Raw genomic sequence first — 21,853 nt, forward strand, 5'->3', positions numbered from 1 at the left:
TTTCTTTTCTTTTTTTTCACCTGATACAATCTACACTCTAAAATTTTTAGATGCCTGATAACACCTTTTTAAACACATTTTTTGTAACAGTTCTTGAAAACCATAATATGTTCCACTGTTGAACACTGGTGTTCCAAATATGAATGGCAGTGTTCAAGGTGGTGTTTCAAATATGAACGGCAGTGTTCAAGGTGGTGTTCCAAATATGAACATCAGTGTTCAAGGTGGTGTTCTAGGTTTGTTACACTATTGAACACTGGATGTTCAAACCTAGAATACTACCTTGAACACAGCCATTCATGTTTGGAACACCGCCTTGATTGAACACTGCCGTTCATATTTGGAACACCAGTGTTCAATGGTGGAACATATTATGATGTTAAGAACTATTACAAAAAATGTGTTTCAAAAGGTGTTATCAGGTGACCAAAATCCAACTATTTTAGAGTGTTGCTATGTCACTGCACTTAGTTGTGAGAACCAAGACAAGGCCGTAGCATGGTTGAAAAATGTGGGGCGGCCATCACAAGTGTGGGGTGGCCAAATTACAAATATTCCCAAATTGAAATAAAGATATAAAGAAAAACATAACAAATTTCTCAAAAAGTGGGGCGGCCATGGCATCCCCGGTCGCCCCGCTTGCTACGGCCCTGAACCAAGAAGTGCAAAGATCCAGGTTAGGAGTACTTATCTGTGTATTTCCTGCTCAATCCAATTGAGTTACCATTAGGGAAGTACTTACTGTACTTTTATGGTTTCTTAATCGATGGTAATAGCCACCGTCTTGTACGGGATATGAAGATAGTTTTATGACAGTTTTCTAGAATGGGAGAATGCATGGCGTGGCAACACCTGTGATATTCTGAAAGGCATTTGTTCAGAATTCCATGTGTATTAGGGTTATGAGTTAGTAGGACTATGGTTAGATTTAGGATTACTGTAAAAGTCAATATTTTCGTGATTTTGAAGATTTTGTCAATTGCGTGAGAATTAAATTTCACGGTTTTGATATTGATACAATAGAAACCTAATGCAAAAGGTTATTTTCGCGAGTTTTTATTTTCGTGATTCGCGAAAATAAAAACCTCGCAAAAATTTCTACTTTTACAGTAGGTTAGGGTTTATGTTCAGGGTTGATCATTTTAGTGTATATTCCTTCAATTATTTTACAACTATAATTAGGCTATTCCATTTAAAATCCACACTACCTCTGTGGAAGATTTCGGAAATATCTGCCACAGAGGGAGTATAAATTTCAAATGAAATTACCACATTAGGCAGTTCCATTTGAATATCATACACCCTCTGAGGAAGATTCAACCTGAATCTTCCACTGAGGGCAAATGAGTTTCAATTGAAGCTGCTAATGTGTTAAATCCATCTGAAATTCATACTCCCCCTGTAGTGTGGATTTTAATTGGAATAGCCTATTGGGCTATTCCGACTAATTATTAAATGAAAGAAAGAGTATTTCTTCTGAATACCCTTTGTACTCTTGTTTTTGGTCCACATAAAAATAAAATGGCAGTACACTTTTGTTATTTAACTTATTTTATTTAATAAAAAAGCAAACACAAAACTAATTATGTGGTAAATCTATGTTACAAAATATATGTAGAGATCAGTGCAAGAAAGTCCTAAGTGACATTTTGGTAAATTTGGGTTATTAAGGGATCTAAAATGAGTGTTTATTATGTTTTACAGTATTTTTTGTGGGACATGAGAGCACATCAGACATATCGAATTGCATTCTGTATACTGAAGAATGTCTTTCTGATATCAAATAATTTTAATTTTTGAAATCCACGATATAATACAAATTTTATGACAAATTATTAAAATTGGATATTTTTCAAATTTTTGATATATAACAGTCCTCGAAATAAATTTTATAAATCTAATGATATATTCTTAAAGTGTATGTAGCTGGGAGGAAAAGCTGACGATCAATTGAAAATTTTGACCTTTTATATTGAAGATATGGACTTTTTTCCCTAAAAGACCTATTTTTTTTTGGTGTTTGGGGAAAAACAATCCATATCTTCAATTCAAAAGGTCAAAATTTTCAATTGATCGTCGGCTTTTCATCCCACCTACATACACTTTAAGTATCGATCATCAGATTTATAAAGTTTACTTCAAGTACTGTTAAATATCAAAAATATCAATTTTAATGATTTGCCATAAAATGTGTATTAAATTGCGAATTTCAAAAAATCAAAATTATTTGATATCAGAATGACATTCTTCGATTCAGAATGCAATTCGATATGTCTGATGTGCTCTAATGTCCCAAAATAAATACTGTCCAAACGCTCATTTTAGATCCCTTAATGGATTATGAAAATACCATAGAATTCCATCTGTAAGCATACATGACCATGAATGAGTGTTTTTGACAAAAGAGATGAAAGGCCTGCAGACATTGCCTCCACAAAAACATTATTTTGAGTTTGAGCAACTATAATACTGATACAGGTGGCTGTACAAGCATGTATTATTTAAGACCAATCTATATAATAGTAATGTTTTTGTGGAGGGTGTCTGTCTTTCATCTCTGTCGTCATAAAAAACACTCATATAGAGGCATATGTGCTATACAAGTAGATGGAAGTCTACAGTTTAGGTAAATGCACACGTTTCAAGCTATTTAAAAAAAAATTGAATTGAATAATGAATTATTGAAAAGTTTAGAACAATAAATAAAGTAAAAAAGTTGAAACACAAAAAAACTGCAAAATGACACAAATGCAGATAAGACATTTTTGCACTCTAAATCCCATGATTATACAGAGCTACACAGTTCTTTGTAATTATTTATCAATTATAAATGTAGTATATTGCTATTTGCTTATACTGATTTCAATCCGCTCCCCTAAACATCCCTTTCTACAGAGTTCGAAGATCTGGTTCACTGCACCTTTAGGGCTAGGCGTGGCTCACAAATATGTTACACTTTGGAAGTTGTAGAAACTCTTCCCCTGGGGGTAGGGGAAATGTTTATATGTCACCATTGGAGGGGAAGTTATACTACAGCGATGATTTCCTTGAGTGGAACTTGTCTAAATACAAAAGGTTGGCCGGGGTTCAAAATTGTATTATTTTATGTAGAATCCTTGTGTTTATAGTAAGGTCTCGTGTTACATAGCACTTTGTCAGGATGAGGATTTTGTGGATGAAGAGATTTTGTTTCTTAGCTTCGAATTTATGCCACTGTATCCTAATTCTAAGCTAGTCTACTTCATAGCCCCTTTTGGAAATTTATATTTCAATATGTGACATGATCAAAGGGAATGAGTCACATGTCAGCAATATTCAATTTGAAGTTTTTTACAGCATTTTCTGGCAGTTTACAAATGCTACATTTTGATGCAAACCCCATCAAAATCGGACATCTGGTTACTGAGTTATGAGCAATTTATCAATGGCTAAAAACAATATAAAACAAAAGAATTTGAAAACTGTTTTTGCCAATATCTCAGAAACAATATCAGCGGCATTCGACTCCTTGATCATTGATCACCCCTTGATCATGTCACATATGATCTTCCAGTTATGTACTCGGACAATGATAAAAAGTTCCGAACGAGAGCCGCTCACGTTCGCAAACCATGATGCCCTGAGAACACTGGGCTCAAGGTTATACGAGGTATTGTTGGTCGAAGCAGCCAAAAAAAATATCGATTTTCATTATTTGAATCAACATATTATTGAAAAATAACACTTTGGTGTTTTGCAAAAGTTCATTCTACAAATCATATACTTTGAAAACCTGCTTAATTTATTGTTGTTAATGAGTTATGTACGTTTTACAAAAGTGTTGTTGTTTCAGCCCTCTTTACAACATAACTCAAGAACCACAGGACCTACAAAAGTATATCTGTGATATTTGAATTCTTCTACACGCTCGCTATGAATTGAGCAATGCAATTTTTGCTAAAGCTCACTACCATTCGCAAGATGCTGTGAACTACATTTTTTTGTTGCTGCTTCGACCAACAATACATTGTATTACCTTAATAGCGGACACTGGGAATATTATGTTGTGTTTTGTGGAAGGGCATTGGGCCATTCCATTTAAAATCCACCCTCCCCCTGTGTCCACATGGTAGCACATTAACCTACTCATTTCGAAACTCATCCTCCCTCTGTGGAAGATTCAGGTTCAATATTTCTCAGAGGGTGAATGAAATTCAAATGGAACTGCCTAATGTGCTAATTCTATATGAAATTCATACTCCCCCGTGGAAGATATTTCCAAAATCTTCCACAGGGGTAGTCTGTCTCATCTCAAGTTAAGAGTAATGCCATGTTGGATTTCACATATTTCATCATATTTTTGCATATTTTGTCAGTGTTTTGCGTTTTGGCATGAAAACTCATATGTCAATCCGACTCAGTTCAAATATCAATTACTCAGTACAATTTGGGGCAAAGCCATCGCTGGTCTGTGTTGCACACCTGCTTCTATGCTACTGTTTCTGAGTGTGTCCATAATATTCACATCGCTCTCATCTTGCAAATAAACGGATGCCAATCATAGCATTCCGACACATCCCAATACGGCCTTCCATATACCGCTGATATCTGCTGCGCACATCCAACATCATCTCTGGGAGGACCCTTGTCTGGATACCAGTTCTGATGGGTGGTGCCAGTGGGTGCAGTCCACTTCCAGTCTTCCTCAGGGTATTCCTTGCAGTATCCTATCCAGACTCCTCTTTCTCCTGTAGGAGAGAGAGAGAGAAAAATAAAGACAAAATAGAAAGGTTAAGGGTACTGTTGGTCGAAGCAGCCAAAAGAAATTGATTTTCATTATCTAAATCAATATATTATTGAAAAATAACACCTTGATGTCTTGCAAAAGTCCATTTTACAGATCATATACTTTGAAAACTTGCTTGATTTATTGTTGTTAATGACTTATGTATGTTTTAGAAAAGTGTTGTTGTTTAAGCCATCTTTACAACATATTTTGTAGGTCCTGTGGTTCAACTGAAGAGGATCCACAGGACCTACAAAAGTATAGCTGTGATATTTAAATTCTTCTACACACTCACTACGAAATGATCAATGCAATTTTTGCCAAAGCTCACTACCATTCACAAGATGCTGTGAACTACCAAATCACAACAGTTTAAAATAGTTGCTATCCTCAAAGCTGATATTGAAATAATTTGCTTATATATTATCACATAACATTTTAGAATAGGTGATGTCAAGCTTCATTGAGTTTGCTGGTCTAGAGACTCAAAGGTCCAGGGTTCAAATCATGGGCAAGGATATGATTTATAATTCCTCAGTCAACTCTTTGTAATTTAGGCAATTCAGATTATGACCCACAAAAAATTGCAAGAATCTATTTCACATGCATCCATATCCCAAAAGTAAAACATAAAAAGATATCAAAAGTCCTGGAAAATTCAAGTAGTGGAACAGTGCCTAATTTGCATAAATCCAAAATGGTCACTTAAATGTAGGGGTGTAATTTCAAATTGGTCAAAATCTGGTTAAAAAGCATACTAAAATATTCCTCTCCTAAGAATTCAGAAAAAAGTATCTAGGTAGGCCTTAGTGCACAGTTCTTGAGATATAGGCAAATATCAAATTTTGGGTTGGATTTGAAGTTTGTGGTTGTTTGCGATCTGTGTGTAATGCATGGTGCCAAAAACATGCACTAAGCACTACATGCGCATACTTCAAGTATAATTCCCATTTAGGCTTTACTATATAGACCACTTAACATCATTGTTTATCAACAAAGGTGGAGGACTGGTCTATCGATATGGTTGAACGAACTGCTACACTGTTCAATGGCTTTCTTGTACTATATGAAATGTGGTGCATGGGCGATTTAAAATGCATGTGCCCTGAGCAAATTACGATGCGTACGCACACTGCAGGGCAAACAACAACACATACATACTGCCGGGCAATGACGTCGCATGTCAAGTGGTCTATAGTGTTACACACAAGGCAATTTTGAGTTGGTACTCTTTCATTGTAATCTCTTTGATATTAATTGATTATAAAATCTAACTAAAATAACAAATAAAATCATATATATATTTACTAGTGGAATGCCCACATGTGTTTTTCTGAAGCACTCCAATAATTTCAATACATGATAATATTGATATGATGTCATGAATCGCAAGAACAACTTCAGGAACACATGTCGGACATAATCTCTAAATGCTATCACAGTTTGCATAGCAGTAGGGTATGTATTACACTGTCTAGAGGGTTTGTTATGATTTTGATATTTATCGCTTCCATAACATAGGCAAGAAATGAACAGCTAAGAAAATATCCAGAAATGCTTGCTTCAGTTTGGACAGTTAATAGACTGAAAATTAAAGGCACTCTATGTGATTTTCCAGGCAAATTAAAGGGACACTTGGTGATTGTGTTGTGATTTACTATTTCATTTTTGTTCAGTTTTCAATGATGCACTAAAATGCATAATTATATGAGAAAGTTTTACTTGATTACTATATATTATTTTCTGCTTTAATGATATTTTTGATCAAATGAAATCTGCCCTGTCCATGCCCTGTCCATGACCTAGGTCCATGACCTAGGTCCATGACCTAGATAAGGCCCCCATGCACCTCACCCCAGATCCTCCGTGCGTGGTATCATTTTGTTCCTTGGACCCTTCTTAGTGATATTTTACATGTTATTTGTTAACATGGAAACCGTAGGGATGAACTCCTGTGGCGGCCATTTTACTATATGGCCGCCATTTCAAATTTCAAAGTTGCTCAAATCTGGTTAACAAGCCCGGGGGGGGGGGGGGGGGTACTCAAGTTTGGTTTTGCTGTGGACGTGCCGCTGAGATTTTGAAAGTGGACCCATAAATATACTAATTTTTCAAGAAATTTGGACCCATTGATATCCCAAAAGTCGAAATTTTCGGCTGAATTTAACCAAAATTGTCTTAGTTTTTACAAATTTCCCCAAAATTTTGGCTAGATTAAGGAAAAATTGGGCTGTTTTCCGAAAAAATTGAGAAAATTTTGAGAAAAGGACCCATTCATATGAAGAGCTTTGTTGCAAAATCCCTTACATCCACTTTTGACTTTTTGAGAAAAACAGCTTTTTTTAATTGTGCAAGTATTACTTGTTCGATTTGATTCAATTTGGGATTGGATAAAGTGTTGATGAATAGAAACTAAAAGAATAGGTTTGGGAGAATTTTCAAGGCTTCCTATTTATTTTATTATTTCTTTTATATCGCACCTTTTGTGGATGTAAGGGGTTTTGCAACAAAATAAATTTACCCCTTTTCTAGAAACCACCTTTGCAATCAAATTTGAGCCCATTTGTTTGCACTACATTATGTAACTTGACTAATGGTTTGAAAATCAAAAAAAAAAATTGAAATATCTCATTTACTTTTTTAATTATGAATTTTTTGGGTATTTCAGAAGCTACACCTTTTGTTAATTAAAATGATTTTTTCAAACATAGTGACCCAAAAACAGTTCCTTTTGGTTTTAATAGGTAAAGAACATTCCAGGCTACCATTATACATCAAAAAATTTAAAACAAAACAATTCTATATTCATTTTAAGTTCAGATTTCGGAAATTCCTAAGATTTCCCAAGCGGAAATATGCGATAACTCGGAAGGAAGGTAGTATGAAGGTCAAACAACCACCAAAATGTGTATTTTTACCCACACTATAATATTATGCCAATAACTCAATTTGGCCAAAAGTGGATGTAAGGGGTTTTGAAACAAAGCTCCTCATATACCAAAATAGGCTTTGAAAAGGGGGTCATTGATTTACCAGAAGGCTGAAAATGCTACCCATGTTTGCGGCACGTCCCCGTATGGTCATTTGTACTGAGTACCCCCCGGGTAACAAGCACGCCAATTATTCCTGTCATTGCAAGGATTGTATAGTTTGATCTACCTGCAACATACCGTTCTTGAGTTATAAGCAAAAAGGTCAAATTTTGGGGGGTGGTCAGTTTTTTTGGCCACACAGGGGCCAAAAATTCAAAATGCTCCGATATTTATCAGGGCATTTAGATTTTTCACAATGCCCTCCAAATAACCAATGCACAGTTTATTAACCTCTTAGTAAATAGTAATGTATTCATTTGATAAGTTCTTGGTTTTTATCTGTAATTTTGTCTCTGGTTTGTTTCATGGTTTGTTGTGTATGTGTAAGTATGTTTTAGGTCAGCCTGAAAGGCAAAGAGCATGCTGTTTTCATGCCTCATTATTGTATTATAGTTGCAGATCATGCATAACTCTGGCAATCTATTGATAACAAACTATTTCAATGAAACAGTCAATGTAGCTCATTACTGATTAACTGATTTCCTTCTCATTGATTCAATAAAACATGATGAGATCATGCTGGACTGGCACAGTATTCATGTTCTCTAGTGCATTATCATGGGCCCAGGGGGTTCTTAAAAAAATGACTTTCTCTATACCTGCACTTTGCTGTATATGCAACTCTAGTATGATACCTTTCACAGTTATCACCCAAAGTTACCAAAATTGGGTGCCTTTTAAGTTAACTTATGGGCACTTTTGCCCAAATGTGCCCAATTGGGCACATTGGTCTCCTCTGAATTAGGTGACTTTAAACTATCATCTTGTGACTAGAAAATTGACCACCATGGTTTTGTGACTTTTGGTGACTTTGATAAAGCGGAAAAAGATTAATTTAAGAAAGTGAAATTTGCTACAAAAAAAACACATAATGAAGAATTTGAAGATAAATAAGATAAAATTTACAGAAAGTAATAAAAATTTTGGGTTTCTTACATTTTTAAATTTTTGGGCATATTTTTGTTGGTAGGCAATTAGTATTACATATGCTAAATTTGCTCAAAGAATTGTTTGCAATCCTGGTAGCGGGAGTTGCAAATGAGGGCAAAGATTGAGACGAAACTATCAACGAAGGCTGAATGCTCACTATTGGGTATATTGCATACTGGACTGATGGTGCTTTTGCCATGACTCTAAACTAGAGCTAGGTCAATAAGGGCTATGTAGTCATCATTAATGTTTGACATAAAGTGTAAGCTGTATATCATTAATGTGTCTTATTAATTAATGGAAATAAACAATATGTGACAATGTGTCATAAGTCTTGTTCACATTTTGAGTTACACCCGGTGTAAACTTACGCTAACATTGATAAAAATTCCACAAATATTTTCGCTACTCCTACCACGTGTCCACACCTAGCGTACTCCTAGCACTATGCTGACCAGTTCCACCAAGCATTCAATTCTGGTCGGCGTAAACACCGGCTACCACTTCCAGTGTTTCCGTGACCTTTTTTCAACCACACAGTATGTAATGTCTTAGTTCCAACCAACAAAAGGTCAAACTTACACCGGGTGCCAGGAGTAGCAGCGTTCACATTGCAACTTACGCCTGGCGGAGGTTACACCCAGCTCGCTACTCCTGACTTTTGTCAGGAGTAAATCGTCGGACGTACGCCTGGCGGAACTTACGCTGACCATCGTTCACACTGCCACTACTCCTGGTAGCGCATACCGCTACTCCTAGCAACTTGCGCCGACCAAGTTCCGCCGGGTGTACGTCCGACAATGTGAACACAACTATACTGCAGATAATAAGATAATTACCATGAGCTCAAATGTTTTATAGAATCATCATAAATGTTACCACTTTGACCCAAAATGGTCATATTTCCGATGACACAGTTAACTTAATAATCACGGCTCAAAATGTGACTTTATATTGAGGAGTAGAATATACCCTTCTTACACAACACATTTAAATGTCATTCTATAAGAACTTGTTTATACTGAGCACCTCACGCGCAGCCCTCGAATTAAGGATCTGAAGGGGCACAGCAACTTTTTTAGGGCAAGTTGAAAATTGCCTTGGATTTTCACTGAAAAGGCAAGGCAGCACGGCAGTTTGTAATATTTCAAGAGGGCATCATGGCAACTGTTGAAAATTTGAGAAGGGCACCAAGGCAATTTCTCAAAAGTGAAGAAAACACACACAAACATAGATAGATGATTTTATAATGAAGGGGCAGGGCTGGGGCACCGGCGGCATCTTCATTAGAGGGCACGGCAAGTGACTGCCTTGGGTAAAGGACATATTTTGAGGGCATTACGGCAGTGGGGATGGGCACCCACGGCAAAATGCCATGGGTGCCGTGGGTTAATTCGAGGGCTACTCATGCGCATTCTTTTAGCTTACAATCAAAATGTACGCACAATCTTTATTTATATAATTTTGCATGCTCAGTACGCCTTCTTTGCACTTACGATCAAAATTTTAATGCACTTTGCGCACTTTCGTCACACTTACAATCAAAGTTTTTGTGCACTTCGCGCCTTTGTTCCGGCAATGAATAATTTGTCTTGAGTCTGTGTAGGTGGAAGGGGAAGGGATAGGGGTGTCATACAAATGTTCGACCCAAGATAGGAGGGTCATAAAAAATGACCCCCTTCTGAAGAAAATGACATCCCGCTTTAAAAAAAATATGTTCAACTAGACTTACTATCAAGGCTAAAATGTGAAACTGTCACCAGTTCAAAAATAGTACGGTCCAGTTAAATGTGATATTTTGAAAAATGTTGTAATGTACAAAATGAAAACCCACCTTAAATTTAATTTTTTAACTTTTCAAGAAAAAAACCCAATTTTGGTGAAAAATAAGCATATTTACTGTTATAGAATGGTTGTATATATCTAGCTTTTCAGTTGTATGTATTGTTATTTGTATTTATAGCCCATAACAACAGTAAAATCAATTGAAAAGGAAATTCCTGTCAGAACCACCCCAATTTGATAGTCTGTATATAGTGCCAAAATAACATATATTACACCCACGGCAAATAAGTCTGAATCCTAAAGCAGTATGCAGACTTTTTATTAGACGTACAATATTGTATGTAACATATCTACTTTTTTTAAAATCTATTGCCATTCTATTTCCAGTAATGTTTAAGTTCTAACGAATGTTTGATGACGTAAAATCGATAATATATTTCTACCAGATATTATACGTAACATATTATCGATTTTACATCATCAAACATTCGTTAGAACTTAAATATTACTGGAAATAGAATGGCAATAGATTAAATAACATAGATATGTTACATACAATATTGTACGTCTAATACTCGGAGTCTGCATACTGCTTTACACAGCAAATACTTGCGAATCCCTAGGAATTAGGAATCAGATTTGCTCAAGTACTTGATTTCCTCCTTACTCTCCATTCCTTTCCTTTTCCTCTCCCTATGTTTGTTTCCTTCTCCTTCTCATAATAATATTATATCTAAAGAGTCATTTAAATATTATGTTAACAATTTTTTGTCCTAAAGCAGGGGTGGAGACACCCAACAAGTGACAGGTATATGCCTACTGGCAACGATCAGGGATTAGGGGACTATCGGTATAAACAAATGTTATTTTAAAAAAGGGGGTCATTGGGTATAACAAAATGAAAAGCGGGGGGCATTTACAAAGGAAAATACAAAAAAAGGAGTAAAATTCTACTTTCATATTTGCCACATTTACAATTAAATGTGCTGAAAAGTTTTCTCAATATTTTATGGTATTTTGATGATAAAATTCAAGAAAAATATGGGGTCTTTGGGTAGCTGAATGTAAAAAATGGGAGTCATTGGGTATGAATTTTTAAAAAGGGGGTAATTGGGTATAATCGACTTCAGAAAGGGGGGCCTTTTGACAGTCACATACCTGTCACTTCAAAAGTTTAATAGCCCCCCCCCAGCTGAAAGCATTCTTACACATATCATTTCATACCAAATCAACAGCAGATTATCACTGTGTACCCATTTGGATATCTGGATTTCCTTTTCTTGCACACTCATAGATGCGATTGAGAAATGAAAATCCTTTTAATCGGGTTGTTCTAGATTTTTTAAGTCAATTGTTGAAGTGCCAAATATATATATCAAAATATTTTTTCTGAAAAGGTATATCTGTAGATATAAATAACAATTTGGCTAAATGCCTAACATGTTAAGTGTTACAGCTATAGCATGCGCATATTTTTTTTTGGGGGGGGAGGGCTTTGGGGGTGTGTGAGCTCTCCAGGGTTAAAGTAGGGGCAGCCAAAACAAAGGGGTGGCGGAAGAAGAAGGGGTGTCAAAAAGAAGGGCGGCGGAAGAAGAAGGGGCAAAGAAGGGTACTATATACATTGCTTTTAGGGCACTAGCGCCTAAAACCTATTTTTTTTTTTTTTCTTCACTTTTTCAAACCACCGAAAAAAAAAAGTTAGGGTCAACCTTTTGGGCTGTTGAGGAAAGGGCGGCAAAATTCAATTTTCTTCATCCCCGGGGTAGGAGCAGCCACGGTACGCCACTGGCTAGGGATTTACAGTGTAGGTTATGATCTTCCAATTAGGCCTACAACATTGGATCCTCTTCAAATGACCAGAATTTATTGTTTATTTATCTTTTATAACATTCATCTACAAATTAATTGCATCATATGTGGTAATTTGATTTGGTCATAATCGCAGGAAACTTGGCATAAACACTGAATCATTTTGATACAGCCTGTGCCCAGACTGGTCTGTATCATCAATTTCAAGCATTTCTTTCTTCAGTGTAATATATTGTAATCACATTTACACACATCTCAGCTGGTGTATCAATTTGTCGTAAGAAATTGTCAATTTCCTTAATCAATTGTTGATGGTTTGTTTAATATCCCTCTCATACAGTGGCTAATTTAGCAACATTAGTACCAATGCTATTAAAACATCTACTATAACAAGTTCTTCTTGTTGGAACCAATTGTCACACAATGGGCAAAACACACATACCCGCAAGAGCTACATTGTGGGGTACCCCCATAAGATTTGTGTGTGTTGTATGTTTATTGGTACAACATGACATTGTGGGGGTATAAATAGGTATGAACATACATTGTGGGGGTATGAAACTGTGTGTTGATACTCCCATAGTGGCTGATGGTGTAATGTACAGTGTGTCACTCTGGTGGTATATTTAAGACCTACCCCTACCCCCTCCAGAGGCCCTAAAATGCCATTGGCAGATGTCTTCATTGTGGGGGTGCCCCCACAATGTTGAAATACTATGCCCACAATGTAGACTCATACTTGAAAGTACCCCCACAATGTACCTCCTGCAAACTCAATAAAACCAACCAACACACATATAGTCCTATCACTCGTATGTGCCATTTTTGGCCAAATTTAGTTATTAATTGATTATTAAAATATAGCTAATATAAATGCACATTTAAGCTACTTTACAAATCTTAGAAACAGTTTTAAATTAAAAAGAAGTATAAACAAACTGAAACTAAAATAAACCCTGCAAAATTGAAAAAATGATCGACTGTATTGCACTCCCCTGATGAAATAAACGAACAACTATGTAAGAGATGCTCTTACCGTAACTTACCATACTAGTGGACAGTAGCAAACAAACAAACTTACAAACAAACAAACAAACAAAAACACGGTATAGCACCTACCTGGGAATGGTCCCACCATAGATTGCCAGTACTGTACAATAAACTCTTCTTCTTCCATGGATCCAATAGATACCAAATGCGCCGTCTCTTTACCCTCACAGATGGTGAAATTTGTACATGTAGCCTCCGCCTCAAGCCATGACGTCTTCTCACCAAAGTATCTATAACAATATGTTCCTTTCTGTAGCTGATAGTGTGTCCAGAATGGCGGACAGTAGTTTATGGCGGAGACTAGCAGAGGTAGAAAAGATATGATGCTTGCAAAAGCAAGGAGGAGTTTGGTCAAAGTTTTCATTTTGTCGAGTTTGTACAACGTAAAAACGCTAATGATGTTCTTCACAATGTCACTCACATACGTATAAAACCATCACTGATACAGCAGCTGATTATAGTCTTTGTAAAGTGATTCACCTAAGGCAAACAATCATTAATCATAGAGAAGTTTGAATACCAAGTTCCGATGATATAACAGAAGCAATGTAGTATTCATCAATGAAGTATCTGTCCGGTGTGTAGGATGCACCAATTTGAGTCAATCCGTATGTTCTTGCTTCTAATCCTGGCCAGCGGTGTCCAGTTTCTCAAAAATTACAGATGTGGACGTGATGCATTTTCCAGAGACGTGGATTAGTTAATTCCAAGTGAGATGTTGTCTTTCTATAAAGGATAAGCTTATCCCAAGGAAATTGAATTTTGCTGCTTTAATTGGTACAATCTTTGTAAAGTGTGTGTATATCCAGTCATAGATTCTGTGCCGGGGTTCTGTGATCCAATGTATGCCTATATCCTACATTCGGCTATTATCCTTTGGCATAAGAATTAACTCAGACTTTGTGCTCAGTGGGTCATAGACTGTAGAGTCTATGGTTGGGTGCTTTAAGTCCAGGTTGAAGACTAAGAACAACAGTAGACCAATTTATCTACCTGGTGAGAAAGAAACAAAGTGTCGAGAATAATTATTTTGATATACAGTAATTAATGGTTCATTGGAGGAACTATATATAATTTTGTATGAATAAAACTTTTTTGTAAAAATTTGTTGTAAAGGTATTTTGTCACTTTCCTATAGCTTTTTACAGTTCAGTGAAAGGTGACAATGACATCTGGAAATTAAGATAAATAAAGACATTTACATATTTCATATTGATGCAAGTCTTTTCCTTACATGAGCACATAGACCCTGTTTACATTAGAAAATTTCTTAATTCAACGAAATTCTATAAAACATTTTCTAAATGGGTAAAACTAATGCTGAAAGTTAGTGAAACAGATGCAAGTTGACATACTCCAATAGACACAGATGTGGTAAAAGTGCCCTTAAAAATGCCCAATTAGGGAAAATTTGGGTGTTTTTTGTTGAAAATCGGTATTCTGATGGGTAGCAAAAACAGCAAAAAGTAGGTATAGAGAAAGTCAGCATCTGAAAGTCTGTGTGGCACATCCCGCAAAAAGAAGACCCCCGAATGATGGTGGGAAGCTTGTGAGCTTCAGTAACCGGTCCATTTTGCAAGTTGGTCAAGAAGTTATAAAGTGATACAAATGTACGTCTATGCAAAAATAGCTTCATTTAACATAGAGTGTGTAGTAAGTTAACATTCCTCAGTAGGCCTTTAATGTATTCAAAGCAGGTCTCATATCGGTGAAAAGCTCCCACTTCCTGCCAGTACATTTAAGGCGACCAGAAAGACCAGAAATGTTGTAGTTCCGCTTCAGAATTTTCAACGAAACGCTATAAAACAATTTCTAAATGGGTAAAACTAATGCTGAAAGTTAAGTGAAACGGATGCAAGTTGACATACTCCAATAGACACAGATGTGGTAAAAGTGGCAAAAGTGCCCTTTAAAGCGCCCAATTTGGGCAAATTTGGGTGATTTTTTGGTGTTTTTTTGTTGAAAATCGGTATACTGATGGGTAGCGAAAACAGCAAAAAGTAGGTATAGAGAAAGTCAGCATCTGAAAGTCTGTGTGGCACATCCCTGTACAAAAGAAGACACCCCCAATGATGGTGGGCAGCTTGTGAGCCTCAGTAACCGGTCCATTTTGCAAGTTGGTCAAGAAGTTATAAAGTGTTACAAATGTACATCTATGCAAAAATAGCTTCATTTAACATAGAGTGTGTATAGTAAGTTAACATTCCTCAGTAGGCCTTTAATGTATTCAAAGCAGGTCTTGTATCGGTGAAAAGCTCCCACTTCCTGCCAGTACATTTAAGGCGACCAGAAAGACCAGAAATGTTGTAGCTCCGCTTCAGAATTGTTTTTGATATGAACGATTCTTTTGACAGGCCATTCCTACTTTTAAAGGTCATGTTGCAATGGAGTTAGCACACCATGGTATTAGAATCTGATTGGTGAAGATTAAATCATAGGCCTATGATTAAAGTAATCATGCATGGCAAAGTTTATGTGAAGGGTCAGGTGGAAGTAGATGTGTACTGTAGTACAAAGAAGTTTGCCGAATTAAGGGCTCGGATAGTGACATTTTCACATATTTTTTGTGGGACCTGAGAGCACATCAGATATGAGGAATGTTCTTCTGATATCAAATAATTTAGATTTTTTGAATTTTGGGATATAATACACATTTTATGGCAAAAGACACCCTCTAAACTATTTAGTTTTAGCATCAATCAGGAATGTGTGCATGCAGGAGTACCCTAGTCAGCCTTCTTCAGATAAACGTTGCAGCCAGGATCAGCAGAACATTTTTTGTCCAGGAGAATTTCAAGGTAGCTTGTTATGTACCACCAAGAGCAAAAAACTGACAAAACTGATCATAAGGCAATTCCCAAACTCATTGTAGTACCAGGAAGTACGTTCCATGTACTATAAAAGTTGAAATTTTTTGCGCTACATTTATTGAGGCTGTCAAGCAGATCACCCACCTTTAACTTTATGAAGAGCCAATGTTTCAACCATATATGACAAGACCCTGGGCAGGGTGAAGGACATCAAACTATTGTGTGAAACAACTCATTAAAAGGAAGAACTAATTACCAAATATATCCTGCAATCACAGACTAATTAATTAACTGACAGATTATGATGATTGTTCTAAAGATAAATACTTGGTATAGCAAAACTAAGATAAAGACCTCACTTAGGACTGTAGCAAGGCAAAACATGTTTGGCAACCTGCAAGATTTGATGTCGCTGGTGAAAATACAGCTCGGTGTCAAAATTTGGAATTTATAAAGAAGAGCATAAGAAATTACTCGAAAAAGTGAGGAGGTAATCCCTGGTTCACGTGCCCTGGCTATTGGCCCAGCTCCAACTCATGTTTTGTGGTGAGTTTTTAATAGGGGTACAAAAAAGTTTTGTTGCTTCTTTTATTAACTGAGAATTTGTGGTCAGATGGTGCCATCAACAAATTAAAAGTGGCACAGGGCAAAAAGAGAATTAGTTCAGGCATGAGAATTTTCAGTTTTAAAACCGAATTCAGGTTTTTTTAAATCAAAATTTCTGCAACTTTATTTAATTTCAGCCTGTTTTGGTAAAGTAGGTAATGGGGATACGCATCCTGCACAAGAACAAATAAACACAATGGGGAACGATTGCTCTCTACAAGAGGAAACTGAATATATTTAATAAGAAAGAATGAACAGTTTACCAACCCAAAGTGTTACAATTAAACATGACAACGAATAAACACAAATCCCGACCGGCACACAACCCAACTTGAAAAAAAAAGCAAGGGAATGTGCCGGCATGGGAATCGAACCCACGACCTTCCGATCTCTAGACGGACGCCTTATCCATTAGGCTACCAGCTCCCATTGATAAACGGTGGTTAAAGCTGGGTCTTAAATGTTATAGCAGTCATGGTATTTTGGTACTTTTTGCCCAATTTCACATGCATTTTCAGGTTTTTTTTAGGAAAGTGCAGTCTCATGCCTGTTAGTTACAATGCAATATTAAAATGATAAATGACAAGATAAAACAGTAATATAAATGGATAAAGATATAAACAAGACAGATTGTCTTTTTAATTAAATGCCCAACTTAGTCATAACAAAACTTTCTCAAAAAATTAGTAATAAACTTTTAAGGATATGCCATATGCTCAAATTACACCACACAAATGTGACAGTTTCCTGACGATTAATGATATCAACATGCTTACTCTAAAATAACATAATACATCAAGAGATATCTATTTCACTGAGATTGTGAAAAACATTTCAGAATTGACTGCAACATAAAGAAATGTTTGCAACCAGTTTTACTGAAAAATAATGTAATAAAGCATGTCAATTTAAGTGAAATGAACCCCAAGTCAAGCAAATTTGGCAGGAATTCCTGAAGTCTGCTACCAATCAATGCAGGTAACAGCTGAACTTGACTGAGCCCTGGAAAAATTGAATGTCAGAAACTTTTAATATGACTGTGGTTCTTTCTGATTACAAGTTTGCTGGTCACTTTATTGCAATGTACCCATGATATAACAGTGCTTGTGATTGGTCCTTTTCAGCATTAATGCCCGCCTGATTAGCGTGACCCCGGGAGCGTGACAATCTCTGGATAGCAAAAAGTAGGAAAATTGCACATAAAAATGCTATTTTTTTGTTAATTACACATAAGAATGCTACTTTTTTTGTTAATTACACATAAGAATGCTAATTTTTTTGTTATTATTTCTAGGTGTTTTGGGGGAAGAAAATGTCGGCCAATATCTTCAATTCAAAAGGTCAAAATTTTCATATTATGGACAGCTTTTTCTCCTTCTATAATCTGTGATCCCAGCTACCTGCACTTTAAGAACATATCATTAGATTTATGCTGGCCTGTAACCAGGGGGAGTTGAGGGGGCATCCCAAATGCCCCGCCCCCATCTCCCTTTTTGTTGAGTTTTGACCCAAAAAGTCCCATTTGCGAGTGTAGCGAGGGAAAAAATTGAGGTTTTTTTTGCCCTTTTGGTCAAAAAAGATCCAAATTTCCTGTAATTCTTTTAAAAAGGTCCACTTTCAGGGTAAATACCAAAAGCTGCATCCTATTATTTTCATTCATGTCTCATTTGACAAGTTTGTCATAATTTCCTCGTTATAATTACAAGTGTACAAGGTGTTAATGAATGACCTAGATGGTAGTATGACCTTATTTTAGGTCAATCAGTGCCTAATTATCACATGCAGTGACTGACTGGACCCACATCTTGTCCTCAAGAATGGACCTTGCATACAAAGTCACTGTCAAACAGCTAGATTGTTGAGGGGGTGTTTGGGTGGGATTTGTGTTTTTGTCTAGAAAATCCCTGGTCTAGTTTATTAATGCACTCGTAACCAACATTATTTGTTTGATCTTATTATGCATGTTGTATGGTGCTGATTCTGCCCACCCATGGCAGGGGGACCCAACAGTTGCCTTTGTGTTTTCATGCTTTTTTTGCTGGGCTACCACTTCTTTTTCTGCTTGCCTTTTCCATCATTCTTGGTAGCGTAGCATTTGCTCTTTTTTATTATTTTTTAACAGAGGTATTGGTTGGGTCCTGTTGTCGTGGTGGGGCAGTAGTATTTAAATCTCATTGTCATAATCTGATTGTATCTTTGCATATATCTTGGTTACCGTAATTAAGATGGGGTCTGGTGGACCATGTCTGTATGTTCTTTTTTCCCTTCCACCAGGCCCAAGTACAGGTGAATAAAAATGGAAAAACAAAAAAAGATATATCAAGCTGCCCAATTAGCATGATTAGGAAGAGCCATTATTCCTTCCTTTCCTTTCATATACGTGCTTACCTCAACTGTTGTAGTATCAGCACACTGGCTTTATGTGCACAGTTTACCTATGCACGATCCTGGAACGTAGGATTTATTGCAGATATCAGAACCGGGGATGGTGACCCCCTTCTCTTTTCAAATAGCTCTGACAAGCTTTATGTGACTTCTGAACCACGAGACATCACACACACTACCTATATCTGCACATGCTATTATCTGCACATGCTAAGCATTGTATGGTGGTGAGAAGAAATTCTACTATTTTATTCTGTAAAGTAACTGAACACAATTGTAGTCAATGTAGGAACATTTTGAGAGAGGAAGAGAATTCTCCCTTAAGAACCCTCGCCGATCGTATTCCCTGGCCGACAGTGCAACGCCTTAACCGCTCGGCCATCTCACCATCATTAAGTGTGCGACTATACTCTTTTGAGGTTAATTTTCTCTAAAGCTGATTAATTTTGCCAACATTTGTCAAGCGTTTGCAATTATATACATTAGACCAACAATTTAGCAGTTATGAGCCCAAAAGTTTCCATAATTTCCAGGGTTAAGACCAAGCTTAAAGTTGGACACAGTGCTTTATTGTTTTCAAGATTTTTCTTGTATGCTTGCATATCATTTCAAAACTTTCAAAATAGTGTGAAATTAAACACAAATATAAAATATTTCTGCCTTTTTCTTTTTTTTAGTTGTGGGAAGGCATAAAATAGCATGTGAAAACAAGCAAAGAAAATGATATATTGCAAGTGTAGAGAATATAATTCCCCTTAGTTTCAAAAAGCCAAAAACCAATGAAACGGGTCTTTGATAAATGCTCAAAATCACTCAGTCAACGTGCAATTCTATGTTCTTACTCAATTTTTTACTCAAAATATGACCATGACTGGTCGATTTAAATCAAAGTGCCGTCTTTTAGACCATATTTTATCGTTTTGTGCAATTGTTTCGGGGCGGGTCCCTGTCAACTTTTTTATGCAATATTATTTCTAATTTCTAATATATTATTATTGTTGTATTCCTTTATAAACTGCATTTATATGTTGTTTGTCCTGTTGTTTAATATGCCTGCGGATGTTTGAGCCTGGTCATGTACCTTCTCATCCCTCCTGACTGGCCTTAAATGTATTCTTTTTAATATATCTGTTTTATGTGTATTATGAATAAAATTGAAATGATGAAACTAACATATTTCAGATTTCTGTATTATGTTTCATGTGTACATGGAAAATTAAATTGGAAACTAAGTTATATGGTACATACATTGTATATCAAAGCAAACCAAAAACATGAAATACTTGAGTTTGGAAAATAAGTATGTGAAAAATACTATTTCTTTCTGTCACTTTTTGTCTTGCACACATCAAAATTGATTTGCTTTTTGAAAAACAATCTTTTTAAAGTCACACTTCAACTTTTTCTAAGAAAATTAGCCAGAAAAATAGTCAGTCCAGCAAGTCAAGTACATTGTTTTGATGGCTACCAGGCATGGTACATACGCAAATCAGAACACACTCAGAATGACAATTCCCCCAAGCCCTTTCACTCTGACCATGTTCCTATTGTATAAAAAACACTTAAGTGCCACTTACCCCATTTCCAAGTTAAAGTATTCCTCATGTTAAAAGATTCCCATCGGAGTAAGATATCCTTATAAAAATAGGTACTTTTCCAGTGCTGGCCAGGGAGGGAATTTGGTCACCCGCTTCTTGACCAGTCCTTCAGCCTCTTCTCACTGTTGCTGTTATAGCTCACTGTTTATAATACACATGCTACGTGACAGCCTCGACAGCCTGGAGCTCGGAAGATAAGTTGTTGGTACTTAGCTATACTACAGTTGAGACTTTGAGAACTTTGCCAAGTTGAGGATATCAAGAAGTTGAGTAATAATTTTGTGAGTTATGGAAAATGGTTGTGAGTTTTTGTTCTTCACTTTTATATGCATGTTATGTGACGGTCTCCAGCTTGGGAGGAAAAGAGTTGGTTGGTGCTTAGCTATATTACAGTTAAGACTTTGAGAACTTTGCCAAGTTGAGGATATCAAGAAGTTGAGTAATAGTTTTGTGAGTTATGGAAAATGGTTGTGAGTTTTTGTTCTTCACTGTTATATGCATGTTGTGTAACGGTCTCCAGCTCAGGAAGTTAAATTGTTGGTACTTAGCTATGCAACATTTAGGACTTTGCAAACTTTGCCAATTTGGGGATATCAAGAAGTTGAGTAATAGTTTTGTGAGTTGTGGAAAATGATTGTGAGTTTTGCTCTTCGCTGTTTGGAATACAGATGCTATGTGACAGCTTCCAGCTTGGAAGATAAGTTGGTTGATACTATAAGCTATCAGTTAATAAGTTGAGTAATAGTTTAATAGTTTTGTGAGTTATGGGAGAGCAAGGGCAAATTCCCTGGGCCCGTCTTAGGGGGATTGCCCAATTCAGCATTGATTCTGTGCCTCCTCCAAGCTTTGCGCATATTTCAGCACAAATAGTCATTTTAAAGATCAATTTAAGACCAAAATTCAACTTGTTTAAAATCAAATTTGTACAATTGTTTGCATGCTGGCACACAATTGGCACACCCTACACCACTGTCTGCTAAAAAAACAAACCCAACTGAACTTTTTTCATCGCCTAAACATGCT

The 21,853-nt window shown here is 36.4% G+C and overlaps 2 protein-coding genes across 3 annotated transcripts in view; one reads left to right on the plus strand and one right to left on the minus strand.

The window, feature by feature from the left end:
• The window catches only part of LOC140141329 (transmembrane protein 135-like), a 361,936-nt gene that overhangs the window by 318,066 nt on the left and 22,017 nt on the right, over positions 1–21,853 (plus strand). The window lies entirely within an intron of this gene.
• LOC140141332 (snaclec alboaggregin-A subunit beta'-like) lies at positions 2,281–21,265 on the minus strand. Its single transcript, XM_072163169.1, has 3 exons — positions 20,810–21,265; positions 13,501–14,424; positions 2,281–4,727 (listed from the first exon to the last, which is right to left on the minus strand). The coding sequence occupies exons 2-3, from the start codon at positions 13,793–13,795 to the stop codon at positions 4,501–4,503; spliced, it is 522 nt and encodes a 173-aa protein (XP_072019270.1). The 5' UTR covers positions 13,796–14,424; positions 20,810–21,265; the 3' UTR covers positions 2,281–4,500.

Source organism: Amphiura filiformis, chromosome 19 (assembly GCF_039555335.1).
Source record: "Amphiura filiformis chromosome 19, Afil_fr2py, whole genome shotgun sequence".
Classification (NCBI taxonomy): domain Eukaryota; kingdom Metazoa; phylum Echinodermata; class Ophiuroidea; order Amphilepidida; family Amphiuridae; genus Amphiura; species Amphiura filiformis.

What these genes read in the sequence shown, in the direction of transcription:
- LOC140141332 (XM_072163169.1), bottom strand. Translation starts at nt 13,795, where the DNA reads ATGAAAACTTTGACCAAACTCCTCCTTGCTTTTGCAAGCATCATATCT. An exon ending in TATGGTGGGACCATTCCCAG is followed by an intron (nt 4,728 to 13,500) that starts GTAGGTGCTATA and finishes TCTCTCCTACAG; the next exon opens with GAGAAAGAGGAGTCTGGATA.